Source organism: Saccopteryx bilineata, chromosome 4 (genome assembly GCF_036850765.1).
Source record: "Saccopteryx bilineata isolate mSacBil1 chromosome 4, mSacBil1_pri_phased_curated, whole genome shotgun sequence".
Taxonomy (NCBI): domain Eukaryota; kingdom Metazoa; phylum Chordata; class Mammalia; order Chiroptera; family Emballonuridae; genus Saccopteryx; species Saccopteryx bilineata.
In genome coordinates, this window is record NC_089493.1 from 145,826,400 (window position 1) to 145,852,143 (window position 25,744).

Below are 25,744 nucleotides of genomic sequence, written 5' to 3' on the forward strand. Positions count from 1 at the left end.
TATTTACTGATAAAGTAGGATATAAGTCTACCATTTTGTTAATTGTTTTCAGTATGTTTTAGTCTTTGTTGTTCTTCTATTATTCCATTACTGTTGTGTATAGAAAACTGTCTCAGAATTTTGGATATATAGGTAGAAGAGATATGAAGTACTACCTGGAGGGGAATGTAGGTTCAATTTTATAAGGAAATACGAGGATGTGTTTGTATGTTCCAAAGGAGCTTACAATTTATAAGAGATGATAGAGAGGTATCACAAAGAAGGAAGGGCTCCAAGGAAAATACTCGAGCTAAATCTCTTTAAGTGACTGAGGTAGAACATGAATAAAGGCACAAAGAGTAAAGTAGATATTGTGGGTTTGTGGAGCTATATTTAGTTGTTGTGGCTGGAGGTCAGAGTAAATGGGTACAGGAGGAGAGTTGAGGGAATAAAGCAGAAGAGAGGCAGTGGTCACATTTGTTTGCAATGCTTTCAGCGGATACTGATTGACCAGCCATTATGAGCCAACCACTTTTTAGATGCCAAAGGTCCTGTACTGAAGGTTTTGGGGACTTTTTTTGGAACTTACATTGAAGTATGGGAAAAGGAAATTACTAAGAAAAAAAATTTAGAAAAAAATACTAAACAAAAAGTTCAAGGGAGAAGATAAAACAAGATAATTTAGTAGAAAGTGACATGGGAGGGGATAACTAGTATAGATTGGGGAGTTCAGGAAGGGCTGTCTCAGAGAGATGGACAATATATGAGAGAAAGGAAGTCTTAGGAAAACACTAAGGTCCATTTTGTATGTGTTGAGTGTGAAGAATTATTAGGAAGTTCAAAAGGATAGATCTGTTGAGCTAACTAGATTGGGAGCTCAGAGAAGGGTTGGCAGTCATTATTCTATGGCGGTGGTTGCTGCCATGAGAGTTGATGAGGTGTAGGTAGTGAGACAGATCAGATGGCAAGGTGAGGGCCAAACAGAACCTTTGGAATTCCAGCATTTAAAGAATTTGCAGAAGAGGAATCTGTGGAAAATCCCAAGAATGTGAAATAATCAGAAGTATAGAAGGGACCTGGAAGAGTGGGTCTCAAAAGGCCAAGAATAGAGAGAACTTGAACAGTGAGGGAATGCTAGGAATGTTGTTTTCAATAGAGATCAGGTAGATGAGGACAAAAGATGCTTTGTCTTTGATGAACTTCCAGTCCATGGTGGGGTCCTAGTCTGACTACGGGCCTTAGAGACTCAGCGGGAGATGAGGAAGCAGGAACAGTGGGTATTGTCTGTTATTTCAAGGATCGTGACTATGATAGGAATGAGGAATCTTGTCAGATGGGGTGGTGACAGAGCAAGGGAAGCCTTTAGAATGACTTTTATTCTTTTGAGAAGATGGCAGTGGCAAAGGTGGGATGATTAAGGATGGAGTGTATGTGGAACAAGTAGGGGGTGAGGGCGCAGGGGAGGGTGTTGGTAGAGCTGACCAGAGCTTGTTGCAGGTATGCAGGTCTTGGCAGAGAAGATGTTGAACCTGAGGGGACAATAGCCTGGTAGAAAAAAGGCAGTTATCTTAGAGATTTTTTTTTTTTAAAGTCAGATTTTCTATAATTTAAAAAGCATTCAGGGTTGGAGGCTAGTGGAGGGATAGTGAGGGGGTTAGGTATAAATGACTCCAAAAAGTAAAAATAAAATAATAATTTTTAAAAAGCAAACAAGTGTTGTGAATTTCACTGCTCTTTCCAGAAAACCAGGGTCCTTCTGACATATGGAATAATTATCAACCCATATATTAAATATTCATAAAACAATATTACTTTCTCATTTTTCTACAAATATATTCTTTAGTAAAAAATAAAGCTATTCTTAAGCTACCTGCATTACAAAAAGATGAGAGGTTTACTTGCTTGGGGAACAATAATAGTGCTGGGCATGTTCCAGTACAAATACAACCCCCCCCCAAAAAAAACAAAGGTCAGCAGCTGGGTGGAAGTGGATGAATGATGAGTGAAGGCTCTGGATGCCTAGGAATTTAGGGTGTGGGTGGACTGCTGAATTTTCTCATTTCAGAGGTGGAACAGTTTTGAGTGAGAACAAGATCTAGAGTATGCAGTAGGGAGTCCTTGCAGAATGTGTTAAATAAAAACACTGAGGTCACAGAGGTCAGAGTTAGAAACTTGTTATTTACTTGCAGTCATGTGGATGTGGAGATCCACTGCGTTGGTGCCAGGACTTGATGAAGGAGGGAGGGAACCCAGAGGCATGTGCAGCTGTGGGAAGTGAGAGTGGCTGGGAGAGAAGGTGGGGGTGTGGCCGGGAGGTTGCACACGTGTGGCATAAATCTCAGAGGACAGTGTAAATGAGCTCAGAGGAGCAGGGCAGAGCCAGGAGAAAACTCTTGTATCTCCAGTTGCAATCCCACGGTGAGTGAGGGGTAGCTGGCTGAGGCTGCTTACCCCTGCAGGTGGCTGGGGAAAGCAGAGAGTACCCCCAAGGGAAGGCAGACTTCCTTATGCCAATGCAGAGGGATCATGTCCTGGCCTGAGAGCTGTGACTGTATAAGCTCAGCTGTTAATCTTTCCCATCGTCTTGAAAAACAAAAAAATGTCTTAATAAGGAAATTGACTTGGTCTTGACAGCCAACCAGAAGGGGGCTGAGGATGCCTCAGAAAAGTCTTTTTTTTTTTTTTTTTTGTATTTTCTGAAGTTGGAAACGGGGGGGCAGTCAGACAGACTCCTGCATGCGCCCAACCGGGATCCACCCAGCATGCCCACCAGGGGGCGATGCTCTGCCCATCTGGGGCGTTGCTCTGTTGCAACCAGAGCCATTCTAGCACCTGAGGCAGAGGCCACAGAGCCATCCTCAGCGCCCGGGTCAACTTTGCTCCAATGGAGCCTTGGCTGCGGGAGGGGAAGAGAGAGACAGAGAGGAAGGAGAGGGGGAGGGATGGAGAAGCAGATGGGCGCTTCTCCTGTGTGCCCTGGCCGGGAATCGAACCCGGGACTCCTGCATGCCAGGCCAACGCTTTACCACTGAGCCAACTGGCCAGGGCCTCAGAAAAGTCTTTTAGGGAAATAGTAAAGTCTCTGAGTCCCTTGTTTATAAAGAACTTGTGAAATAAACCTCCCAAGCAGGTAACATCAGAATTCAGAGCCAGGAAGTCTTTCTGGTGAATGTTTCCCTGTTGGTGACACTAGTTCTTTACAAGCTAAGGTTCCAATCAGAACATGCCCTTCCAGTGCAGAGAGTGCCCCATTTTCCCATTCGCTCACTTCCGGTCACTCCCCCCCACGGGGAGCAGTCTGTGTGTGCTGAGCTGCACCAGATGTGCTGTCAGGTGCCCATCATGTAGTGGGGGGCAGTGCCTACTCGGGAGGAGTCTCTGATTTCATAAACAGAGGAAATCACCGAATAATAAACTGCATCAAAATATTTAACTTTTTTTTTCTAAATTAAGTAATCCTAGTTGATTTAATTTCTAAATTCTAAAAAGGAACCATAAAAACAAGAAAATTATAGATGTTTACTCATTTTAAATAAGATATTTTTTGGTACTTCCCCAGTTATTTCTATAAACAATAATTGATCTAAACAAGTAGACATGCTTTATATCAGAAAACAGAAGTTAAAGACAGAAGAATGGAGATTCTTGTTTTTGGCAAATGTATCCAAGGTTTAATATGTTTAATATAAAGCATCTTACAAATAATAATGAAACAGGCACTAAAATGTAAGTAAAAAAATATAAGTGACTCACAAAAGGAGGAATACAGATGAGCAATAACTAAATGAACAAAAAAGGGTTAATTTTCATATCAGTAGTATAAATGTAAACGTTGGCGATATGCTAACTCTTGCCGATTTATCAAATGAACAAAGGTTTTGTATCCAGTCGTATTTGAAGTTGAGGTGGCATGAAGGCCCACCCTGGAGAAAGCTGTTTGGCAGGTACATCAAAGCCTTCTGCTGTGTGTTCCTCCCACATATATTTACATTCAAGGAACTCATTATAAGGAAATGGTAAAGTTGTGCACAGATTGAATTCCTAGATCTTCACTAGGGTTGGTTTATGATACTGAAAAATCAATAAAAATAAAGTAGTATGACTAATTAATCTCACCTCCCTCCGCCCTTCATTGACACCCACATTCTGTTTAAATCACACCTGTTCTCAGTCCTGCCTGACTTTGTCTTCTCAAACAGATGTTTGCAGCTGGCACAGGGCTCCTTATTTCCTTCACCTGTCAGTTCCTTCAGCTGTCTAGTCATTTTTGATAATTAGTCTTGCATGGCCTTTTGTGATAACTTTCACAGTTACACGCTGTCTTAAAATCTGATTCTTTCCCTTACAGTATTAATGGGGCATGTGTTCATTAATCAGCCTCCTCTGATAAGAGTGCCAGTTTCTGGGGCTACCTCACCCCACCACTGGGTGTGCAGCTGGACTGGGATAGGCCCTTGGTTGAGTAATTGAATGAGGGAAGGATTGAAAATTACTTACTGACGGGGGTCCTAGTAAAAGGGTCGTGAGTTGCCACTTTCAGTGTCCAGGAAGACTTCTCTGCAAACACAACAGGGTCTGGTCCCTCTGGACAGGGGAGTCAGAGCATCTGCAGTTTCTCCTTGCCATCAGCTGCTGCCTTAGCTACTTCCTCAAATGCAAGCCCAGGCTCTCCGCTTTGCCCATCTCAAACATGGCCAGGGGCTATGAATAACCATTGTCTGCTAGTAAACACTGTGCCCTGTGAAGGCCCTTTGTCTCAGAGCACAGGTCTGCATCACCAGGCTGTCTCCCAGGCTTCCGCTCTGACCCTCTTTAGTACCTATTGTTTCCCAAACTCACTGCACTAGGATATTTTTTATTAATATATGTTTATGCAGATGAATATTTATATAATATATTTATATACATGCACAAAGATATGCATGGTTATAGATAGAATTCTAATTCAGCTGAAAGGAACAGATATGTGAAATCAGGGACACAGGGTCACTGTAGAAATAGCACATCAAGGTTCAGTGAAACGTTGCCTCTCTCTGTCAGCTTATTTCACTGAGCATAATGCCCTCAAGCTCCATCCAGCTATCACAATGGAAGGGTTTCCTTTTTCTCATGCATGAATAATATTCTATGTATATAAACACAATATAATTATATATATATGTATATATATTTATATAAAACCTCACTTCTTCTTTGTCCACTCATCCATCGATGGACACAGGTTCTTCCCACATCTCGGCCATTGTGAATAATGCTGCAGTTAAGGGAAGGATGCATGTGTCTCTTTACAATCCTGGGTTGCTGAGGTCAGATGATGTTTCTATTTTAAATATTTGAGGAGCCTTCACACTTTTTTTCAGTGTTGCTGCACCAATCTGCGTTCCCACCGACAGTGCACAGGGGTTCTCTTGTCTTTTTGATGACAGCCATTTGAGTGAGATGATACTGCATGGTATCACTTAGATGTGAAATCACAAAAGGTAAACTCCTAGGAAGTGGAGAGGTGAATGGCACGCGGGGGCCGCAGGAAGCAGGGAGAGGTTGGTAAAGCTGTATGATAAATAAGGTTTGGTATCTAATGTAAAGGATAGTGACTATAGTTGATAACACTGTATTGTACAGTGGAAATTTGCTGAGAGTAGAAGTTAAAAGTTCTCACACCAATAAAATGTAATGTGATGGATGTGTTAATTAACTAGATGGGAGGACTCCTTTTACAATGTACATGGGCAGGCAAAAGTAGGTTTACAGCTGTGAGTATGCAAAACACAGTTTGGTGTATATTTATTTATTTATTAATTAATTATTGTATTTTTCATGCTAACAACTGTAAACCTACCTTTGCCCATGCCTGGTTACATAAATCAAGTCACCACAATGTACACTTTAAATATCTTATGGCTTTGTCAATTGTACCTCATTAAAGCTTGGGAAAAAATGATGAAGTAAACCCAAGTAACTAGTCTTACAAAATTTTCTATTTTTTTTTTAAAGAAGAAGATTGAGTAGAACATGGTAGAAATTTAAGGTACAGGTTAAGCCATAGAGAACGAAAGTCTCATTGGTTGTATAGATTTAGCACTCAGCAATTTTTTTACCTCTGCATCTCTAAATTGGACTTCTAGCTTTTATTTTGTGAAATTATAAACCGCCTTATTCATGGGAAAACACAGAAATAACAATAATATTGCTTTAGCAAAATTTTTCAGCCAACCTTTCATGTTCTTCTATTGTATTTTCTTCCTTTTGGGTCCAAATACTGGTTCTCTGTTTATTAATTGCATGGCCTTGGACAAGTAACCTCTCTGTGCCTCAGTTTCCTGGCTCTAAAGTGGGGACCACCACCTCCAGGGTAGTTAGGAAGATTTAGTGAGAGAATGTGTAAAGATGCTAAGACGGCTGCTCTCTCCGTGAGCCTTAGTGATGACAGAAGGTTGTCCCCTCTGCTTGTGGGCGTCCTGCACACCACAGGGCACAGCTAAGCCCCAGAGCCCTTTCTCTGTCTTTTCCTCTCAGTGTCTAAATAAGAGGGGCACACACTGTGTACAGGCACAGTCCTATTTCCCCGGGAAATATTCTCATCAGAAACTACCAGAATATATGTCTACTCCATAGATTAGGCTTCTTTCATGTTTATTATTATTATTATTATTATTATTATTATTATTTTGTATTTTTATAAGCTGGAAATGGGGAGAGACAGTCAGACAGACTCCCGCATGTGCCCGACTGGGTTCCACCCAGCACGCCCACCAGGGGCGATGCTCTGCCCCTCCGGGGCATCGCTCTGCTGCGACCAGAGCCACTCCAGCGCCTGGGGCAGAGGCCAAGGAGCCATCCCCAGCGCCCGGGCCATCTTTGCTCCAATGGAGCCTTGGCTGCGGGAGGGGAAGAGAGAGACAGAGAGGAAGGAGGGGAGGGGGGTGGAGAAGCAAATGGGCACTTCTCTATGTACCCTGGCCGGGAATCGAACCCGGGTTCCCTGCACGCCAGGCTGACGCTCTACCGCTGAGCCAACTGGCCAGGGCCTCTTTCATGTTTATTATAGCTAAGTCCTTACTCGCTCTTGATTGAGATTTGGAATCTAATTAACCAGTTAAAATTCTGAGGTTACTTTTGAGAGTGTCATTGAAACAAAAACATGGATTAAGTCAAAGTGAAATTTACTCAGATGGATTCAGAAGGGTTGAATTAATACGGAGTCCAAAGGGCCCTCATTTAGAGCAGAGGGAGCATTTACTGGGGATACTGGGCTGAATCCACTGGGCTGACTGGTGTACTTATTATTAGGGAGCTAAACAGCTGCAGAGGCTTTGCTAATGTCACAGAGCACCCCCCCCCCCATGACTTTGCTGCACAGACATGTTTGAGATACTTGCGAATGGACAGCTTGTATTTTTATTTGTTCAATGAAAGCATACTCTTATTCTAGCTAAAGAATTGTAATTATTTTATAGGTCTTTTATTTTCTTCTGTCACACAAATTTCAGGATAGAAATCTATGAAACCCAAACTAGATCATTTATATTTTGTAAAAAATTAAAAATATACTCTGTATCTCAAAACCTTTATAAGATACATGTCTGAACTACAAGTTAATTCTTAGGGCAGTGTTTCCAAAGTGTGATCTCTGCGCCAATGGCATCAGTAACACCTACAGCTATTAGAAATGCAAATTCTCCCTCTCCACCTCAGACCTCCCAAAACAGACACCACCCCACTGGCTCTGAAGCACATCAAGAACGAGAACCACTGATTGGGGACTAGCTACATTTTAGGACAGTGCTCTATGACAAAAGACACTATTTTTGTTCATATTTTGGATCAGGAAAGGTTGGGCATACTTTGGGTTAAGTATTTTATTTAATCCAATGTTATTCAAAATTATATAAATGAAACTTATTTTAATACATTTTACTGCTATTAAAATACAGTTTGCTCACTGGTCTTCTCCTTCTATTCTTTCCTCTCCGATTCTCCACATGGCAGACGAGTTGGATTTTACGTCAACACTTTCAAAAATGTCTCAAGCCTCGAGGCCAAGTTTCATAAGGAAATTGCAGTGGTGAGTAATGATGATTATTTTGATTTATGGATTAGAAAGTAAATGAACATTTATTCCAGAAACAGATGAAGTGGCAGAGCATTATGCAAAGAATGAGCTCACTTCCTTGCTTTTAATAGTGTATTATTACTCTCAGTAATAGTTTTACAATTTTTGTTGTTATTGTAACCGTGTATTTCTCTGTGTCTTTCAAAGATTTTAGTTTGTGGGTATTCAAAAATGTTCCCATGGAGCACCGGCTGCTTTTATTTCTCTTCTGAAATTCTTTTTTTTTTTTCATTGTCACAGTTTCAGAGTTTTGGGTTATTGTTTTTTTAAGTCGGTTTTTAAAATGTTGGAGTTTGAAGTGGTATTTTAAGCAGAGGAAATATTTGTCTCCCAAGTATTCAGATTATCAGCAGCTGTGCTGCCAACTGTTATTTTTTTATTTTAGCAGGTGGTGGTATGTAAACAATTTTTTTTCGTTTTGTTTTCTGCTCCATACTCTGGTAAATAAATATATTTTAATTTTTTAAGCTTATTTGTGTTTGTGGCCTTTCAGTTTTGACATGAATTACAACTTTTTATGAACAATCCCTTTTGGAAGGCAGTAGCCTGAGAAGGCATCACAGTGACTTGCAGCTAATAGACAGGTTGCCTCTGTCCCCTTAGCTTTGCCACAAACTCTATGAAGTGATGACGAAACTAGGTGACCAGCACGCTGACAAGGCCTTCACCATTCAAGGCGCTCCCAGGTAGGCCAGGTTTGTCAAAGCCAAGTTCATGTTCATTCTCCTTTTAGACAATGCTTATTGCACTTTCTGCAGTCTTTATCAGCCTGTACTATTCTACTCACCTTGTGACACTCTAGTATGAGGGCCCTTCCCGGACAGGCAGACACCAGCCTCAGTTTTGAGCCTTGACATTTACCCTCCACCTCCAGATGTGCCCACCTGGTCTCTGCTCAGTGTCACAGTGGAACTGACCTCTGCCTCTGCTTTCCACGGCACCTGAGTGCAGTGGTATACATTTTAAATGATAATTTCTAGTTGTGCACTGACATTATCGTTGGTGATAACGTACTCAATCCGTTTTGGGAAAGGAAAGATTAAGTAGGTGAGACCTCACCATCATCTTCTTTTCTAACTCCAGCTCGCAAACACTGTATTGTTTGGTTTTTTGCATGTGGCTATATTGAGTATGTCAGTCAAATGCACCACAGGCTCAGTGATTCACAGGTCAGTTGTCTGCATTGCCAGGGCTGTTTGGCTTTTCACCAGCTTTCTCCTGTGATTTTGGAATCTGTCTTATGCCATCCTTCTCAGGCATTTTGTACACAAGGAATGTAGGCAAGCGAGTCTTGGACTGGAAGTGACTCTATACTTGGTTAACATGCAATGCCTTCTTAAGTCCGAGAGCCTCTGTGATTAAAGATCTCATTTCTTTTTCTAAATTAATAGGGGGGAAATGATGCTATTGGACTAAATAGCTTTAAGGTAATAGGCAGTTGTGACATTCTATACTTGCAATACACTCAGATACACACTTCTAAAACTACACATGATCATACATAGGCACCATCACCTCCATAGGCCAGTGTTTGGATCTCTCTGGAGGCTGCTCATAATCTTTGGACTTATGGTCTCTGGTCTGCCTGCTATACTGAAGAGACGTGAATGTATCTTCTCCTTCTAAGAGAAAGAATATTGCCTAAAAGAATACATGAAAGGGGTAGAGCTATTGTTTCCAGTATAGCCAGGAACAAAGTAAGAGTTATAATATCAAAATGACATTTGGGTGTTTTAGAAATAAAATAAAATACATCAAAAAAATTAAGGGAGCTCCCTTATAGAGAGAGGAAAGGAACAAATCTGAAACTTTCAAAGTTGCTAAATCAGATAAAATGAAGAGAGTGGGACCATGGTCATTTAACAGATGTGGTGAGTGAGCACAGCTGTCTCTGTCTCCATTGGGGTTGTGCTTCCTGGAGAGGCCATGATTGCCGGCCACAGCCCCAGTCATGTGACGTGGCTAGGTTCTCTCTATAGGACCTGATCCCTGGTAGACCAGGCTGCTATGTACATGCTTGTTTATTTGGGGATGCAGATCCTGTTTCCTCAATCTGTAGACTTTTACAATTCTTAGAGAACAGGTACACTCTCAGCCATTAAACTGGGGCTGTTCACATGCACCTGGCCTGGTGCAAAGGATGCTGTGGATTGTCAGTAAATATTTCTGACTCTGGTCCATCATATAATTTATTTGCAAATGTCAGGGTGCGTGAGTTGAGTCATTCTTCTTTAAGGTGTGGAAGCAAAAACAGTTAATGAATTACTTTCAGGGTGTTATCTGAAAGCACTTCTACAAAATCTATACTATCCTAAGGATGCCTTTTAACATGAAATTTATAATTATAACATAGCAAGATTCTCTTTTTCTTTTTTATTTTTTACATGAGAGGAGGGGATAGTGAGATAGACTCCTGCATGTGCCTTGACCTGATCTGCCCGGTAGCCCCTAAGGCCGATGCTCAAATAAACCAAGCTAACCTCAGTGCCTGGGGCCAGCACTCAAACCAATATAGCCACTGGCTATGGGAGGAGAAGAGGGAGAGAAGGGAGAAAGAGAGAAGGAGAGAAGCAGATGGTCACTTTTCTTGTGTGCTCGGACTGGGAATTGAACCCAGGATGTCCATATGCCAGCCGACACTCTATCCACTGAGTGAACTGGCTAGGGCCCCAAGATTCTCTTGTAAATGAAGAATGCACCTGACCAGGTGGTGGCGCAGTGGATAGAGCGTTGGACTGGGATGCGGAGGACTCAGGTTTGAGACCCCCGAGGTCACCAGCTTGAGTGCAGGCTCATCTAGTTTGAGCAAAGCCACCAGCCTGGTCCCAAGGTCACTGGCTTGAGCAAGGGGTCACTCGGTCTACAGAAGGCCCACGGTCAAGGCACATATGAGAAAGCAATCAATGAACAACTTAGGTGTCGCAATGAAAAACTGATGACTGATGCTTCTCATCTCTCTCCATTCCTGTCTGTCTGTCTTTATCTGTCCCTCTTTCTCACTCTTTCTCTGTCTCTGTGTCAAAAAAAAAAAAAAAAAAAGAATGCAGTTAGTTCAATTAATTCACCTTATTAATGAAAGATGCTTGCGAATCCTGGTTGGCATAGTGGGAAGAACAAGATTGCATTAGTAAGGTCTGAATTCAGATCCAGTAAATTGCCCAGTGACTTTAGGGACTTTTAACTCCTCTACACATGGATTATGGTGACTAGAGATCTATGAACAGTGTCTGGCACACAGTGGTCAATAAATGGTGCTAGTTATTCCATTATCCGTTAATAACCACCATAATTAACATGGACGGGAGAGTAGGTAACAAATAACAGCTGTTAGGGCTCAGGGTTTCTCTGGGATGGAGGACCCTGATAAGTAGATCCTGCTCTTTAGAAGGCCCCTGGCTTACGTCTCGTGTGCTCATCTAGTGACTCGGGTCCTCTCCGCATTGCGAAGACTCCATCGCCGCCCGAGGAGCACTCCCCCATGCCGAGCCCCACGGCTAGTCCCAATCACATGCTGGCACCCACGTCTCCCGCACCGGCGCGGCCTCGGTCACCTTCTCAGGTAGGAAGAGATCAAATATATTGGGCAACTGGAAGAGTTTGTGATGGGATGGTCCCATCTGGGACTGTCCTGCAGGGCTGGGGCATTGAGGAGTTTCCGGTTGGGAGACTGAGGTGTGGATCTTCAGGTGTTGTGATTGTCACCAAGGAATCAGTGCATTTTTCTTGTTGGATTTTTTATTTTCTTGCACACTCTATACTTGAGCATGTTTATCTTAGCTTTGCCAGGTAACTTGATGCCCTCTCTTCCCATCTCTTGCTCTCAGAATCCTCTCTTTCAACGTTTCGGTTAACCCTGCCTTCTCCATGCAGCCTGCCTGCTGTAGAGCTTTAGGGCACATTTGGGGCACCACGGCAAGGAAGCGGTGCATGGGTGCACCCCTGCACCCTGTCTGACCTGACGTGTGTGGCAGAGGCAGGGCCAGATACTCAGACGCTCAGGAAACCAGTGACTGCGGAAACTAAGGCCGTGACAGGGAAGGACAGAGAACAAGTGTCCACACGGCTTCCCTTTGTCTGCTGGGAATGCAATTTCGTTAGGAAATCTGGTCTCCAGTTTGGTTCAGGCTTCCACGTGCATAGCTGAGACTCAGTCAGGAATCTCACAGGGATACATGGAACAGCTCTTTAAAGTTCTTTCAAAACCGGGAGTGGAAAATGAGATATATGCTGCCTGTAGGTAGGCTCACTGATTCCAGTGAAAAACTTGTGTACTTTTAATTTTAAAATTCTGATTTATTGCTGAAGTGAGGAATCATTTTCATTTTGCTTCAGAGCAGGACCTGCCTTAGTTTAACTGCAGAGAGGCCTGGCCCCGGCCCTATGGCTGGCCCTTGTGTTGAGGCGACTGGAGCCTCAGGGCCTGAATTATTCTTACTGGGCCAGTGCTTGTCAGGGCTCAGAGAGCCCCCAGCAGATGGCACACTTCACCTTAATCAGATGGGCTTGTTTCTCTATACAGGTCTGAATTTCGGTCAGCGAGCTATCTGTTCTCCCAGCTCTATTCACAGGAGATTCCTGCGTGCCTCACATGTATTCTTTGGCTGAATTAACTACTCTTTGTGTTTAATGCCTGTAGACAAGGAAAGGGCCTCCTGTCCCTCCTCTGCCTAAAGTCACACCCACAAAGGAACTGCAGCAGGAGAACATCATCAGTTTCTTTGAGGACAACTTTGTCCCAGAAATCAGTGTGACGACACATTCGCAGGTGAGTGCTGTGCAGAAGCGGGTGTCCAGAGGCCATGGTGGAGGGCCTCTCAGGGTCAGCTGTAAAGAAAGTGAGGGTTGGAACCAGCAATGTGATCTCAGATGCCATTCAGGTTTGCTTGGTATGGCTAACACATTTTTAAGTGGGAGATGTACATATTTGAAAATACTCATTTTTGATTAAGATTAAGCAACACATACTTTTTGTAGAAAATGGGAAGATACTAAAAAATGTAAAATGAAGAATTTTAATAATCACTAATTCATACCACTCTTAGTCATGAATATACTTGGGTTTATTTTCTTTTGATCTTTTTTTCTTAGTTATATATTGATTTTGCTCCACAAAATTCAGATTGTGTTGTTATGTATTCCTGACTTTTCTACTTAATCACATTGAGCATTTTTTCGTGTCATATAGTATAATCTTTTTAAAAAAAAAATTTAACCAGGCCCTGGCCAGTTTGCTCAGTGGTAGAGTGTCAGCCTGGCATGCAGGAGTCCTGGGTTCGATTCCTGGCCAGGGCACACAGGAGAAGCGCCCATCTGCTTCTTCACTCCTCCCCCTCTCCTTCCTCTCTCTCTCTTCCCCTCCTGCAACCAAGGCTCCATTGGAGCAAGATTGGCCCGGGCGCTGAGGATGGCTCTGTGGTCTCTGCCTCAGGTGCTAGAATGGCTCTGGTTGCGACAGAGCAACGCCCCAGATGGGCAGAGCATCGCCTCCTGGTGGGCATGCCAGTGGATCCCGGTTGGGCGCATGCGGGAGTCTGTCTGACTGCCTCCCCATTTCCAACTTCAGAAAAATACAAAAAAAAAAAAAGTAAAAATGTTTAACCAAAGTATTCTGTCAGATAACATAGCAACCCCTGATTGCGACCACAGGTTGCTTCCAATTTCTCAATGATTTCACCAGCACTTTCATAAACATCAGTACAAATGAATTCATGTTTGCACCTCCTATTACTTTGTTCATATTACTTCCTAGGAAAGAATAGGAAAATGAAATTAAAGAGGGTAATACTTTTAAGTCTTCTGCCCTTCAGCAGCTGTAAATCTGTTCGTGTGCATGACGTGGCAAATGGAGAGGTCAGTGTTCCCCTTGTTTCAGAGACACCTGAGTGCAGGTGCTCCACCTGCCATTGCCTTCAGTGGGGCGTAGACCTGTCCCTGCAAGCAGCTTGGTTGTCCAGTTGTCTGGGAAATGGCCTTGACTCTCAGAGTTGTCCCTAATGTCATTAAAGCCACATCTTTGTTTCAAGAGTGAAAGTCTCAGTCATGCCAATATCATTCCTCCCTGTGTTCTCAGGATCAGAAATAGTAGAAGTAATGTACTGATATCAGAGGGCTCAGAAACTAAAGACTGAGAAGCAGTCTGTGGCGAATCATAATTGGCCATCCCTTTTGAAGCCATTTCTCAGTAGACACAGTGCTTTTAGCTGATTATTTTCCTCCTTCTGTTGTTTGTATGAGGTGCTGAATTTGGTCAGTTAACTAGGGCTTGAAATGAGATTTAGCAGCTCCTCTGAGGAGGGCAGTGCATGTTTATCAGTGTAAAGTCAAATTATGCCTGTGGATACATAGACGCTGCCAGGAATAGCTGTCTTGAATCAAATGATCTTACCCTGCATCTGCCCGGCACCAAACTTGAGCAGTGTGCATTGCCAGCTTCTGTTGTCCCTTTGCGCGTAAGCTAGCAGCTCAGTTTTACCCCCTTTTGCTAGATCAGTTCTCAGTTTAGAGGGTTTTAGGGTGATATTGTCCTTATTCTCAAGTTGCTTTCACCGGGGCCCTTTGTGAACACCCTCCCGACTCCATCACAGATAGAGAACGTGGCCACCTAGAAACCAGGTGTGCTTAGCTGAGGACATCATGATTCAGCAGCTGAGACAGCTGAAGTAGAGAAAATGTGACATGTAAACTAATTCTGAAATAAAGATGGGGTTCAAGATTGTTCTTTCTTTTAAAATGTGTTTTTATTTGTAGTTTGCTGACTCACAGATAAGGATCCTTCATGGTGAGGGAAAAAAAAAGAGGCAAAGCACTTTTTGAAATCACATATGCCAGAAGAGGCCTCTCAGTACTTCTAGGAACATTAACTTTGGCTGGTATTGTTGAGTGAGTGTGATGGGAAAAGTCAGTAGTTGGGAGAGAGAGAAGAGAGCAGCTTTCAAACCAGAAGCTGTCCATCTGCTGTGGCTGGCGGCCCTATGTGGCTAGTCTCTGTGAACTCGTCGTTGGTGGAAGGGGGGTGAAGTATCTGTTTCCTAGTACCTCTCTACCTTACTGGCTGTGTGTCATGTCCATCAGTCTGCCAGGCAACTTGCAAGAACTACCTACCACAGACATGACGGGTGTGCATTTTTGGGGTTCAATATCATTTATATAGTGTAGTTTTCTTTTCATATGAGGAGGAGGCAGAAAGGGTTTTTTTCCCATGTATTCTGAATCTGAGAAGCAACATGGCTCTAGCAGGTGGAACATGGCATGTGACTTGAAACACTTCCATTGACTCAATGGCTATTGGTTCCAGGTCATGATGCCAAGAGTGGGAGTGAAGCAAGGATTAATATTTCAGTCTACATTTTAGCTTCTGGAGTGGTACAGTCTAGCTTTATTTTAAAATTTACAGATGCTGGCTTTTCATGAAGTACGTTAACAATTGACAGTTGCTTTTCTTCTGTAGATATTAATATAGCCATTTTGTGTTACTTCACCATTCTGGGTCTCATCCAGCAGCTTCCAAGTAAGGAGATCTGTTCTAGGGACCAAGAATCTGCCTTGGTAGCAAGCTCCCAGGTGATGCTGATACTGCAGGTCACATGTGAGAACCAGTGCTTTACAACATTGAGATTCCACATGGTACAGACTTGTGGCCATGAACTAAGTACCACAGCAAGTTAACAGATTTCTTCCAGGAAAACATTCAGCTGAGTCAGGTGTATGTCATGACTGACCATTTATAATTGCTCCATTTAAATATCATGTGACTTTAAATATGTTCTTTATTTAGGTCTGTTGGACTTAAAACACTTATGTACCTGTGTGTTGGTGGTATTAGATGTCTTGATTGGATTATATGTCAAGCTACATATTATGAGTGAATGGATCATCTCATCTGGATGATAACGTGTTTAGACACGCACAGAGGAATGATTTAAAAAATAAATAGAAATTTCAGGAGAAAATGAGATGTTAGCTGTCAAAAAGCAGAGTATTGAAAGCTAGAAAGCTCAAATGTTCTGGGAAGGTTTTCCCCAGATGTGTGCAATATGATAATATAGAGTGGTCCCTTTGAATTTATTTAGTATTTTAAAAATATTTGAGTCTTTCTACATTTAACAAATACATTTATGTCTCAAGTTTGCTATCTTTGTCATATATGTATGGGGAAGAAAAGCATTTGTATTAATCCCATCTAGAAGCTCATAATGTAATGATTAAAATGTCCCTCATGTTGATGGAGTTGCCTGTCTTATACACCAAGGTTAATCCTATTGATACTTCTCTTGAATATATCCTGGGATTGAAAACAGACATCCATAAGACCTTAGAGCCCTTGAATGGCCCCAGACCTTAAATATATCACAGAATCTTCTCTGGGAAATATTCTTACCTACTTACAGGGAGATGACCGAGTGTAAAGACCAGAGGGCTGACCATACTTTTCTGATTCTGTGTTTACAGCAATGGCCAAACCCATTTCTCTCTATTTTTTCATCCCAAGAACTTAATGAAAAGAAATTCTGTGTGGGTGTGTCTGTCTGTTTGTGTTCCTGCACTAGTCTTTTAAAGCAGTCTTTTTCCATGTTGTCTCATAAGAAGCTTGCTTTATGTGGCGAGGTTGAGCTGTTTTTCATGGTTCATGTCAACATGTTCAAGGCTTTGAGAAGTTCTGCAACAGAAGTTTTGTTTGTTTAAATCAGAATTTCTCAAACAGTCTTCCCTTTACCCCAGTGTGCCCTGTTCCTGAGAAATGAGTGTTGTGGTGAAATATTTTAAAAGATAATATTTAAAAGATATTATGACTCTGAAAACCAAATTAATAGCGTAAAATAAGATTTTAACAGGAGAGCAAAACCAGAAAAAGTAATCATGTAAATATGCATATAAATAGCTATACAAGTAAAGTTGTTTGTTTCTTTTTTTTCTTCAAAAATTGTTTTGGACCCTGACTGGTTGGCTCAGTGGTAGAGCATCAGCCCAGCGTGTGGAAGTCCCATGTTTGATTCCCAGCTAGAGCATACAGGAGAAGCACCCATCTGCTTCTCCACCCCTCCCTCTCTCCTTTCTCTCTATCTCTCTCTTCACCTCCTGCAGCCAAGGCTCCGTTGGAGCAAAGTTGGCCCGGGTGCTGAGGATGGCTCCATGGCCTCCACCTCAGGTGCTAGAAAGGCTTTGATTGCAATGGAGCAACACCCCAGATGGGCAGAGCATCACCCCCAAGTGGGCATGCCAGGTGAATTCCAGTTGGGCACATGCAGAAGTCTGTCTCTCTACCTCCCTGCTTCTCACTTCAGGAAAATTAAAAAAAAATTTGTTTTGGATTGCTTTCTATTCTGACTTGACAACTTAACTTTAATTCTGATGTTTACCGTTCTCTCCCATAAGGGTTTTCACCAGCGATTGTGTCCCTGTGCAAATATTTTTAGAAGGAGGACTTTGTCCGTATTAACAATTTGAGACATTTTGAGACATAAAGTGAGTACATCAGCAACATTCTGTGGCTTATGTCATGCGAGTCCATAGATGACATACCAGGTTGGTCAGTAGGAGCCTCCTGCTCACTAGCACACTCTTGGAAGCAAGCCTGGCCACCACGTTCCAGCATACCCAGGTGGATATGGAAAGGTGCTCGGACATGTGAGCCCCCCTGAAGTACAGAGATAGAGAAAGGGTCCCTTCTTGCCCTTCTTTCTGTCAAATGGCAAAGAAGAAAAGATGGCCCATGGTAGGATTTTTTTTATAAGAGACACTCCCAACTGTTTTGCCTAAATCTTTTCCCCATGATGATGTTGTATATTTTATGCCTTTAAGATAGCATTCTTCATTACAAATCTAGAGGGATTATATTTTGAACATCCAAGTTTATTCCTCCAAGCCCTTCTCATCACTCCTGTTGGAAGTGCCTGCTATGCCAGATGGCAGGACATCAGCACAGACTTTCTATCTTGTGACTGTTGGGACCAAGCTAGTACTCTTAACTGTGTGACTGTGATATCTCTGTTTTCCAGTCTGCTGCCACATCTTGCATTTTTAGCTCATGAAATCATCCCATTATTCCTAGCTAACCAAATCGAAATAGGTTTTTCAACTTGCAAACTAATGTCATGCAATGGGCCTTGTCATCTGTACATTTTCAGTAAGAGCAGCCTGCAATTATGCACACACAAACCATCCACTTTCTGGGTGTCTGTAATCTGGTTTTAAACACCAGTTTGGCTTTTCTTTTCAGTGTAGCATATATCCAAACAAGCTATGGCTTCTTTAAGTTGATATTTTTTTCAAAGTAAACATGTTAACATTTTTTAAGACAGAATTAGTAAGATGAAAATAAGGAGGAAAAGTATACAATACATTTGAAGCCAAAATTTAGTCACTAGTATGCTAGTAGATTGCTTAGCTCATTACTCCATTCCTGCAGCCGAGATAACCCTGTAGAATGATTAATTTATCATCTAGAGTTCTGAAAATATGCTTAAATCATTGTGTTATGTGGCCTCACCACCTTCCCAGATTCTCAGAGTGCAGGTCTCGTAACAATCCTAGATAGTTTGCATCGTATAACTCACCTTGTGACATGACCCAGTGTTGAGTTTTTGTATTTTTAAATATGGTGTGAGGTGTGGGTTAAGGGTGGGAGTTAGCTGACATGGAGGCTAACAGGAGAAGGGAAGAGGGGAAAGCAGAAGAATGAGTCAGGAAAGACCAGGGGCTCACAATGGGGAAGCATGCAAGTGACAGTGAGAAAGGAGTGAGCCACACGTGGGACAGGGACAGCTGCTGGGCAGCCACATGCCTAACCATGTTGTGTACAAGCTCTCATTCAGCTCCATTGTGACATTACCCCCATGATATTCAGGCCTTTATCCCTATTTCATCTGTCAGCCACACAGTGTACTCCAGAGCAAACATGGACAGCAGGTGCTGGGACTGTGTGCCAGCCTTTCAACCACCTGAAGGAGAGTAGATACAAGACCTCCAGTAAATAAACAAATCTCTGTAACTATTTTACCCTTAATATGCGGAATGTGTGTTCTCTAGAAGAATCAGGTGGTTACACCTCACTGATAGTCTTGGTAAATACCAGGATGTAGTGGTGAAAAGATCTTCACTCACCCATTTTCTCCACCTCTGCATCCAATGGTCATAACGAAACCTGGTTTCCATCTCCTGCTGTCCCTATTCTCATCACTGTCAGCTTTTCCACTCCTGCTCAGGGTGGGTGGAAGGGCCGTGAGCAAAACCCGACATGCTACACTGAGAATGACTTTGCCAACTATCACATTGTTCTAGTAAAAAACAAACAAAACAAACCTTGGAAAATAATTCCCTGGAAAGTTTATTTTGTTGTCAACTTATCAGGGCATTGCAAAATTGTTTAAATGTAGGTAGGCACATAATGCAAATATGGCAGCAAGATAACAATTGGTGAGGCCATATGATAAAAGCTGTGAAACAAACACTTGAAAACATCATTCAAAATGATTAAAAGATGGCCCATTCTGAGATTGCACTTGCACAGCCCTTGAACCCTATCAGTATACTTGATGATCACTCCCATTAACTGCAACGCGCCATCTGTAGGGGTCTTACCATAAGCTTCCAACCATGAAGTTAAATGGCATATTATTCAGCCTTAAGAAGCCAATTCTGCCATTGTCCTTTCACATTATGAAATTAATATGTCATTATAAGTGTCTGTTAAAAACTTCAGCTTATTATTTATTTATTTATTTATTTATTTGAGATTTGAGAGTTCCCTAAGTATTCTGGATACAAGTCTTTTATCATCAATGTGATTTGTGTATTTCTCCCAGTGTGTGTCTCTCTGTCTTGTTATTCTCTTAGTGCTTTTTGAAGAGTAGGTTTTTTTTTACTTCAGTGAAGTTCAGTTCTTCCCTTCTGGCTTTTGTGCTATTTTTGTCATGGATATTCTTTTGTCTGTGTTATGAACTTCCCATTACTGTGTTACCAGTTTTGGTTAAGCAGTCATTCCCTTTAAGGAGATATAAGTAATAGGAACAGTCATGTGTACTTACCATGTCATCACCACCTCGGAAGCTCTTCATTCCTTTGTGCAGATCCACATTTTTTCACCTGGTATCGTTTCTTCTGCCAGAAAAACTGTTCTTTCACATGAGTTGTAGAGTCGATCTGATGGTAATGAATTATGTCTGCTTTTGTATGTCTGAAAAAAATTTCATCTCGCAATTTTTTTATTAAAAATATTTTTAAGAGGTATAAAATTGAGCCTGACCTGTGGTGGTACAGTGAATAGAACATTGATCTGGAATGCTGAGGTCACCAGATTGAAACCCTGGCTTGCCTGGTTGAGGCACATACAAGAAGCAACTACTATGAGTTGATGCTTCCTGCTTCTTTCTCTCTCTTCTCTCTCTAAAGTCAATAAAATAAAAGAGGCATACAATTCTAGGTTGACAGTCTCTTTCTCTCAGTACTTTAAAGAAACTGCTCCACCACCTTTAGCTTTCACGATTTCTGGTGGTAAGTCTTTTGGTATCCTTTCATTGTTTCTCCATGAGTGACATGTCTTTCTTCCTCTGGTCACTTTAAGAATTTCTTTGTAACAGTGACTTTGAGAAATTAGTCATGATGGGTCCACTGTTCCTCATGTGTTTCCCATACTCCTGGGCCAGTGTCTTCCCCAAACTTGGACTTTTCATGGAAAAGGGCAGGTCACCCGTGCAAGCATATTTCAAGCCTTTGCTTGTATTACATTCACTAACATCTATTGGCCAAAGCATGATACATGGTCAGCCCCAAGTCAAGAGATAAGGAAGTACTTACATCTATCATGAGGCCATGACAAAGCCCAAGGATTATGCTCCAGTGGTGCATCTATCCTGGAAGAAGTGCAGTACTTATTGGTAAACTTATTTGCCCCAAGCAGAAAACACCTCATGAAATACAGCACAGAAGACCGTTGTACTTGAGAATGTTTCCCCAGCAGATGTTTTACCTACTGAGATTTCCATACCTTGTATCCTTTTCAGGAGCACACCCCAGGGCACTTGTTTTAGACTTTTGATGGTAAACAGTACTTAAGCTCAAGCTCCCCCAAAGCTTAAGAATGTGGGACCACATTGGCTGTATTCTAATTGTGATGCAGGTATAAGGAATGAGAAAAAAATTGTTTTCTTTTTTATGTTAAGTGAAATCACATGTCTCTGTGTTTCACCATGTAATGGCCAAGTTGTGAGTGCTTCTATGTCCTTTTATGAAGGAATATTATGTAAATAGGCAACCCTCTTTGCTTTTTGTGTAATTCTATCTAGTTACTCTTCGATATGAGTACCTTAAGGAATGACTTTCAAGATTGAGGAGCAAAACCAAATAGACTCTGAGCCTGATAGAACCAGCTATACATTTTAAAGGCAACCAAACAGATGGATATGTGATGACTAATTTCTCATAGATATACATAATTACTAACAGTAATTAACTATATTAGCTTCTATTTCTATTTTGAGTATATCCTATAATTATGTACAAGGTATGTATTATCTTTATTACTCATGCTAATTTTACAGGTTATTATTATTATTTTATGCTTGGAGAAATAGAAGCTCAATGAATCTGAATTAATTGCCCAAAGAGATAACTAACTAGTGGCAAAATTGGGATACGCACCCAGATTTATCTCAATCAAAGGCTTAACATAGTTATTATAGTCTAATGCTCTTTTCATCCATGATCTCTGAATTCTGTTTGAGCTTCCTTAAGGGGATCCAGTAGGCTCATAGGGACTAATGGACGTAATTGTGCAGCCTGAATTTTTATGGAGGACTATCAGAACATTGAGAATCCCACTGCAAATCTTGAGGTTCTGTGTCTGAGAGATGTGGGACCCGATGCAGCAGTGGCACTTGGAGGAGTACTGGAGTCACAGGTATCAATCACACTGCTGTCCGGCCACAGCGGCGCTGCAGCTGGGGGACCCGGGGCAGGAGATGATCTCATTCAACCCCATCTCCTCCTCTCCAAGTGGAAAAGTGACGCCTTCTGCTCCTCAGTTATTTGTAAGCAGTAGACGAGCCAGGTAAAACACAGTTTGCAGAATACGGTATAGTAATTCTTGAAAGGCATTGACAGTGTTGTTATCATTAGACTGCAGCAAAGTGCATTAGCATGAGTTTGTGTTTATATGTATAAAGCTATTCTAACAGTACCTAGCACAATCTAAATGTAATTTGTGTTTTCAAAATTTTAAAAATATAATGTGTATCAATATAAAAGTTGGTGAAAAACAAAATTCATGCAGACTTTGAATAGGGGCTAAGGGAAACAGTTGACAGTTTTGTGATAGAAACTACTAAAGAAAGAGGGATCTCAGTACAGCATTATCCTTGTACAATTTAAAAAGTATATATGAAGAATAATCATGCAGCAAAACTAAAAACTCAAAGTCAGGATTGTGATCTTTAAGCAGATTTCCTTTGACAATGAGTGCAGATACACAAAAAATAAAAAGTTATTATCTGATATATTCCCAAGCTTTCCATACATTTCTAAGTTAAATTTTTTATGTTTATGACCAATATTAATTTAAATAACCCATTTCTTAAAGTTTTCTGTATAAATATCTACATTCTTATATAATATCCATTTGTTGTGACCTTTCAAGTTTTAGACAACAGGTGGTCAAAATGAAGCTTATATTAAATATCAATCATTTATAACTTGAATTGTGTGATCACTGACCCCAATTCTCTTCCTCATGGTGTAGTCTAGGGCAGTAGTCTTCAACCTTTTTTGGGCCACGGACCGGTTTAATGTCAGAAAATATTTTCACGGACCGGCCTTTGGGGTGGGACGGATAAATGTATCACGTGACCGAGACAGGCGTCAAGAGTGAGTCTTAGACGGATGTAACAGAGGGAATTTGGTCATTTTAAAAAAATAAAACATCGTTCAGACTTAAATATAAATACAATGGAAATAATGTAAGTTATTTATTCCTTCTTTGTGGACCGGTACCAAATGGCCCATGGACAGGTACTGATCCACAGACTGGGGGTTGGGGACCACTGGTCTAGGGGACTTTATTTCTGCTCTGCCTTTTCCTGTGTTACTTGAGCCTGGGTTAGGTCAATTTCAAGCACACATTTTTTTTATATATCAAAATACCATAAGAAATGAACAAATGTTAATGTGTATTATCATACATGTTTGCTATTGTAGTAGGACTTTTGTTCTGTGTCTTATTTGACTTACCTTCTTTCTAACCAAGAATGTTATTGGGGGGAGCTCATTTTGCACTGGATGTTGGGGGACATGGTTCTTTTCCCTGCCTCCCTCTCTCCCTTTCATTCTCTCTTTCTACACACAGTCAAGAAGAACAATATTATGGCTGAGAAATGGATAATATGATAACTGACTCCAGGGCTAGTGTTCCTCTGAGGGGATGAGGCAGGTGGAATGTGGTTGCAGTGGACAATGATCCCTTCCTTTCAAAATTCAAAGGGACATGCCAGCAGTGAGCTACTATAATGAGTTGATGCCTTGACCCATTTTATCCATCTGTTTTTTTTTACAGAGACAGAGAGAGAGTCAGAGAGAGGGATAGACAGGAACAGAGAGAGATGAGAAGCATCAATCATTAGTTTTTCATTGTGGCACTTTAGTTGTTCATTGATTGCTTTCTCATATGTGCCTTGACTGTGGGGCTACAGCAGACCGAGTAACCCCTTGCTCGAGCCAGCGACCTTGGGTCCAAGCTGGTAAGCTTTGCTCAAACCAGATGAGCCCACGCTCAAGCTGGTGACCTTGGGGTCTTGAACCTGGGTCCTTCGCATCCCAGTCCGATGCTCTATCCACTGCGCCACTGCCTGGTCAGGCTGGTCATCCATGATTCTTGATCTGAGATATCTGAACTTGCAGAGAAGGAGATTTCTTAGATCTTGGAGGCATTAGGATATATCTCTCAGATGACCTCTTTGTTGGCTATACAGTACTTGGTGCTGGACAAGGGACAGGAACTGAAACTGGGGCTGCACTCCTGGGCATCTTAGGTTATACCTGGGCATATTGGTTATTTCCCCTCCATCACAATTAGCCACCTAATTGGTAAAATATCAAAGCATGTTATGGGATATCAACTGATATCAGAGGCTTATGTGGATTACAGGATGAAGTTCTATCAGCTTCGAGCTGTCCATGTTTTTGTTTTCTTCTGTTTTAACAGAATGACATCCCTGAGGTGAAGAAAGAGGAGACGTTGTTGGATCTGGACTTTGACCCTTTCAAGCCTGAGGTGGCCTCTGCAGGTTCTGCTGCAGTGACCCAGTCCCCCATGTCTCAGGTAACAAGTGGGTGTAATAATGTTTAGAGATGATCGTTTATAAATTTTAAGATCTATAAGAAAACAGATGCATTGCAATGGCCCTCTTCCTTTCAAATGGCTATCTACTTTTCTTGTTGGTTGACAAATATTTTCTAATGGGAAGGAATGGTACAAAGAGAATCTTATTAATATCATCTACTCCAGAGCTCCCCTACCATTAGCTTTCTCTATCTATAGAACAGGAATTACTATGCATTCTATTTTCCCAGGAATCGTCTGTCTCAGGATAATTGTTAAGATACCTCCTTTTTGCACTCAGAAGTATCCAGGTTTGGATGATACATTTTATGGCTTTCCTAACTAAATGTCCTTCTTTCGGCTTTGTGTTTAATCATCTTACTGTTTTCTCTACTGTCCTTCCTCATACTTTGAAAATTAAGTCATGTTTGAAATAACCATGAGATTATGACCAAAGAGAAATGTTTCTCTGTCGTGATAGTTTTGAACTTGTTTTCCACATTGCAGAAGCTTCCTTGTGGATTTTGATTATGTCTTCATGCAAAGTTGGCCTTGCTTATTCACACCTATCCTTGCTCAACATTTCCTTACTCTCAACATTTTTCTCATTTCAATAGTTACTATGATAGCATTCTCCATTAGAGGCATACTAGTGTGGATGCTATAAAGATCTGTGAATGATTCCTCTGAATATAATTACTGTGTATTTGTCCATGTTCATAAAAGAAGTTAGCTCAAAATATGGCTGAACAGAAATTGTTTCTATCAGTATTTTTGGTATGGACTGAGCCTCACATTTCAATTTGGATAAATCCAAAGATGCTAGAATATATTAATACTTCAAATGAATTAATGCTAGTTTATTGTAAAACTTAAGAATTGTGGCCCTGACTAGATGATTCAGTGGAGAGAGCATTGTTCCCGTGTGCCGAGATCGCAGGTTCAACCCCCACACAAAGCACATATCAGTAGCAATCAGTGAATGCACAACTAAATAGAACAACTAAGTGGAACAATGAGTTGATACTTCGCTCTCTCTCTCAAATCTATGGAAAATTAAAAAAAAAAAAAAAAAAAGAATTGAGACCCAGATCAATTTCTGATCCTGAAGCTTTCTCGATACCTTCTGGTAAAGCACTGGGAAACAGGCTGCTCAGTATGAACCTCAATAGATAAAGTTTCTCTTTAATCCATGCCTTGTTCCAGACAATTAGGTTTCTAAAGTCTTTCTTGTAATATTGGAACAATAAATATCTGAGTTGTCAGTAAGGCAGGATATTAAGTAAATCACACTAGCCTGAAAGGTATTTTGCAGAAAATGGATCTCTTATTGTTTCAGAAACTCC

The 25,744-nt window shown here is 41.4% G+C and overlaps 1 protein-coding gene across 6 annotated transcripts in view; it reads left to right on the forward strand.

Moving 5' to 3' along the window:
• Nucleotides 1-25,744, forward strand: part of AMPH (amphiphysin) — a 328,049-nt gene that overhangs the window by 235,755 nt on the left and 66,550 nt on the right. For all 6 annotated transcript variants that reach the window (XM_066272141.1, XM_066272140.1, XM_066272144.1 and 3 more), the window contains exons 8-12: nt 7,969-8,044; nt 8,696-8,778; nt 11,513-11,651; nt 12,729-12,857; nt 24,282-24,398. In XM_066272141.1, coding sequence (XP_066128238.1) covers nt 7,969-8,044; nt 8,696-8,778; nt 11,513-11,651; nt 12,729-12,857; nt 24,282-24,398 — 544 coding nt within the window. The remainder of the gene's footprint in view (nt 1-7,968; nt 8,045-8,695; nt 8,779-11,512; nt 11,652-12,728; nt 12,858-24,281; nt 24,399-25,744) is intronic.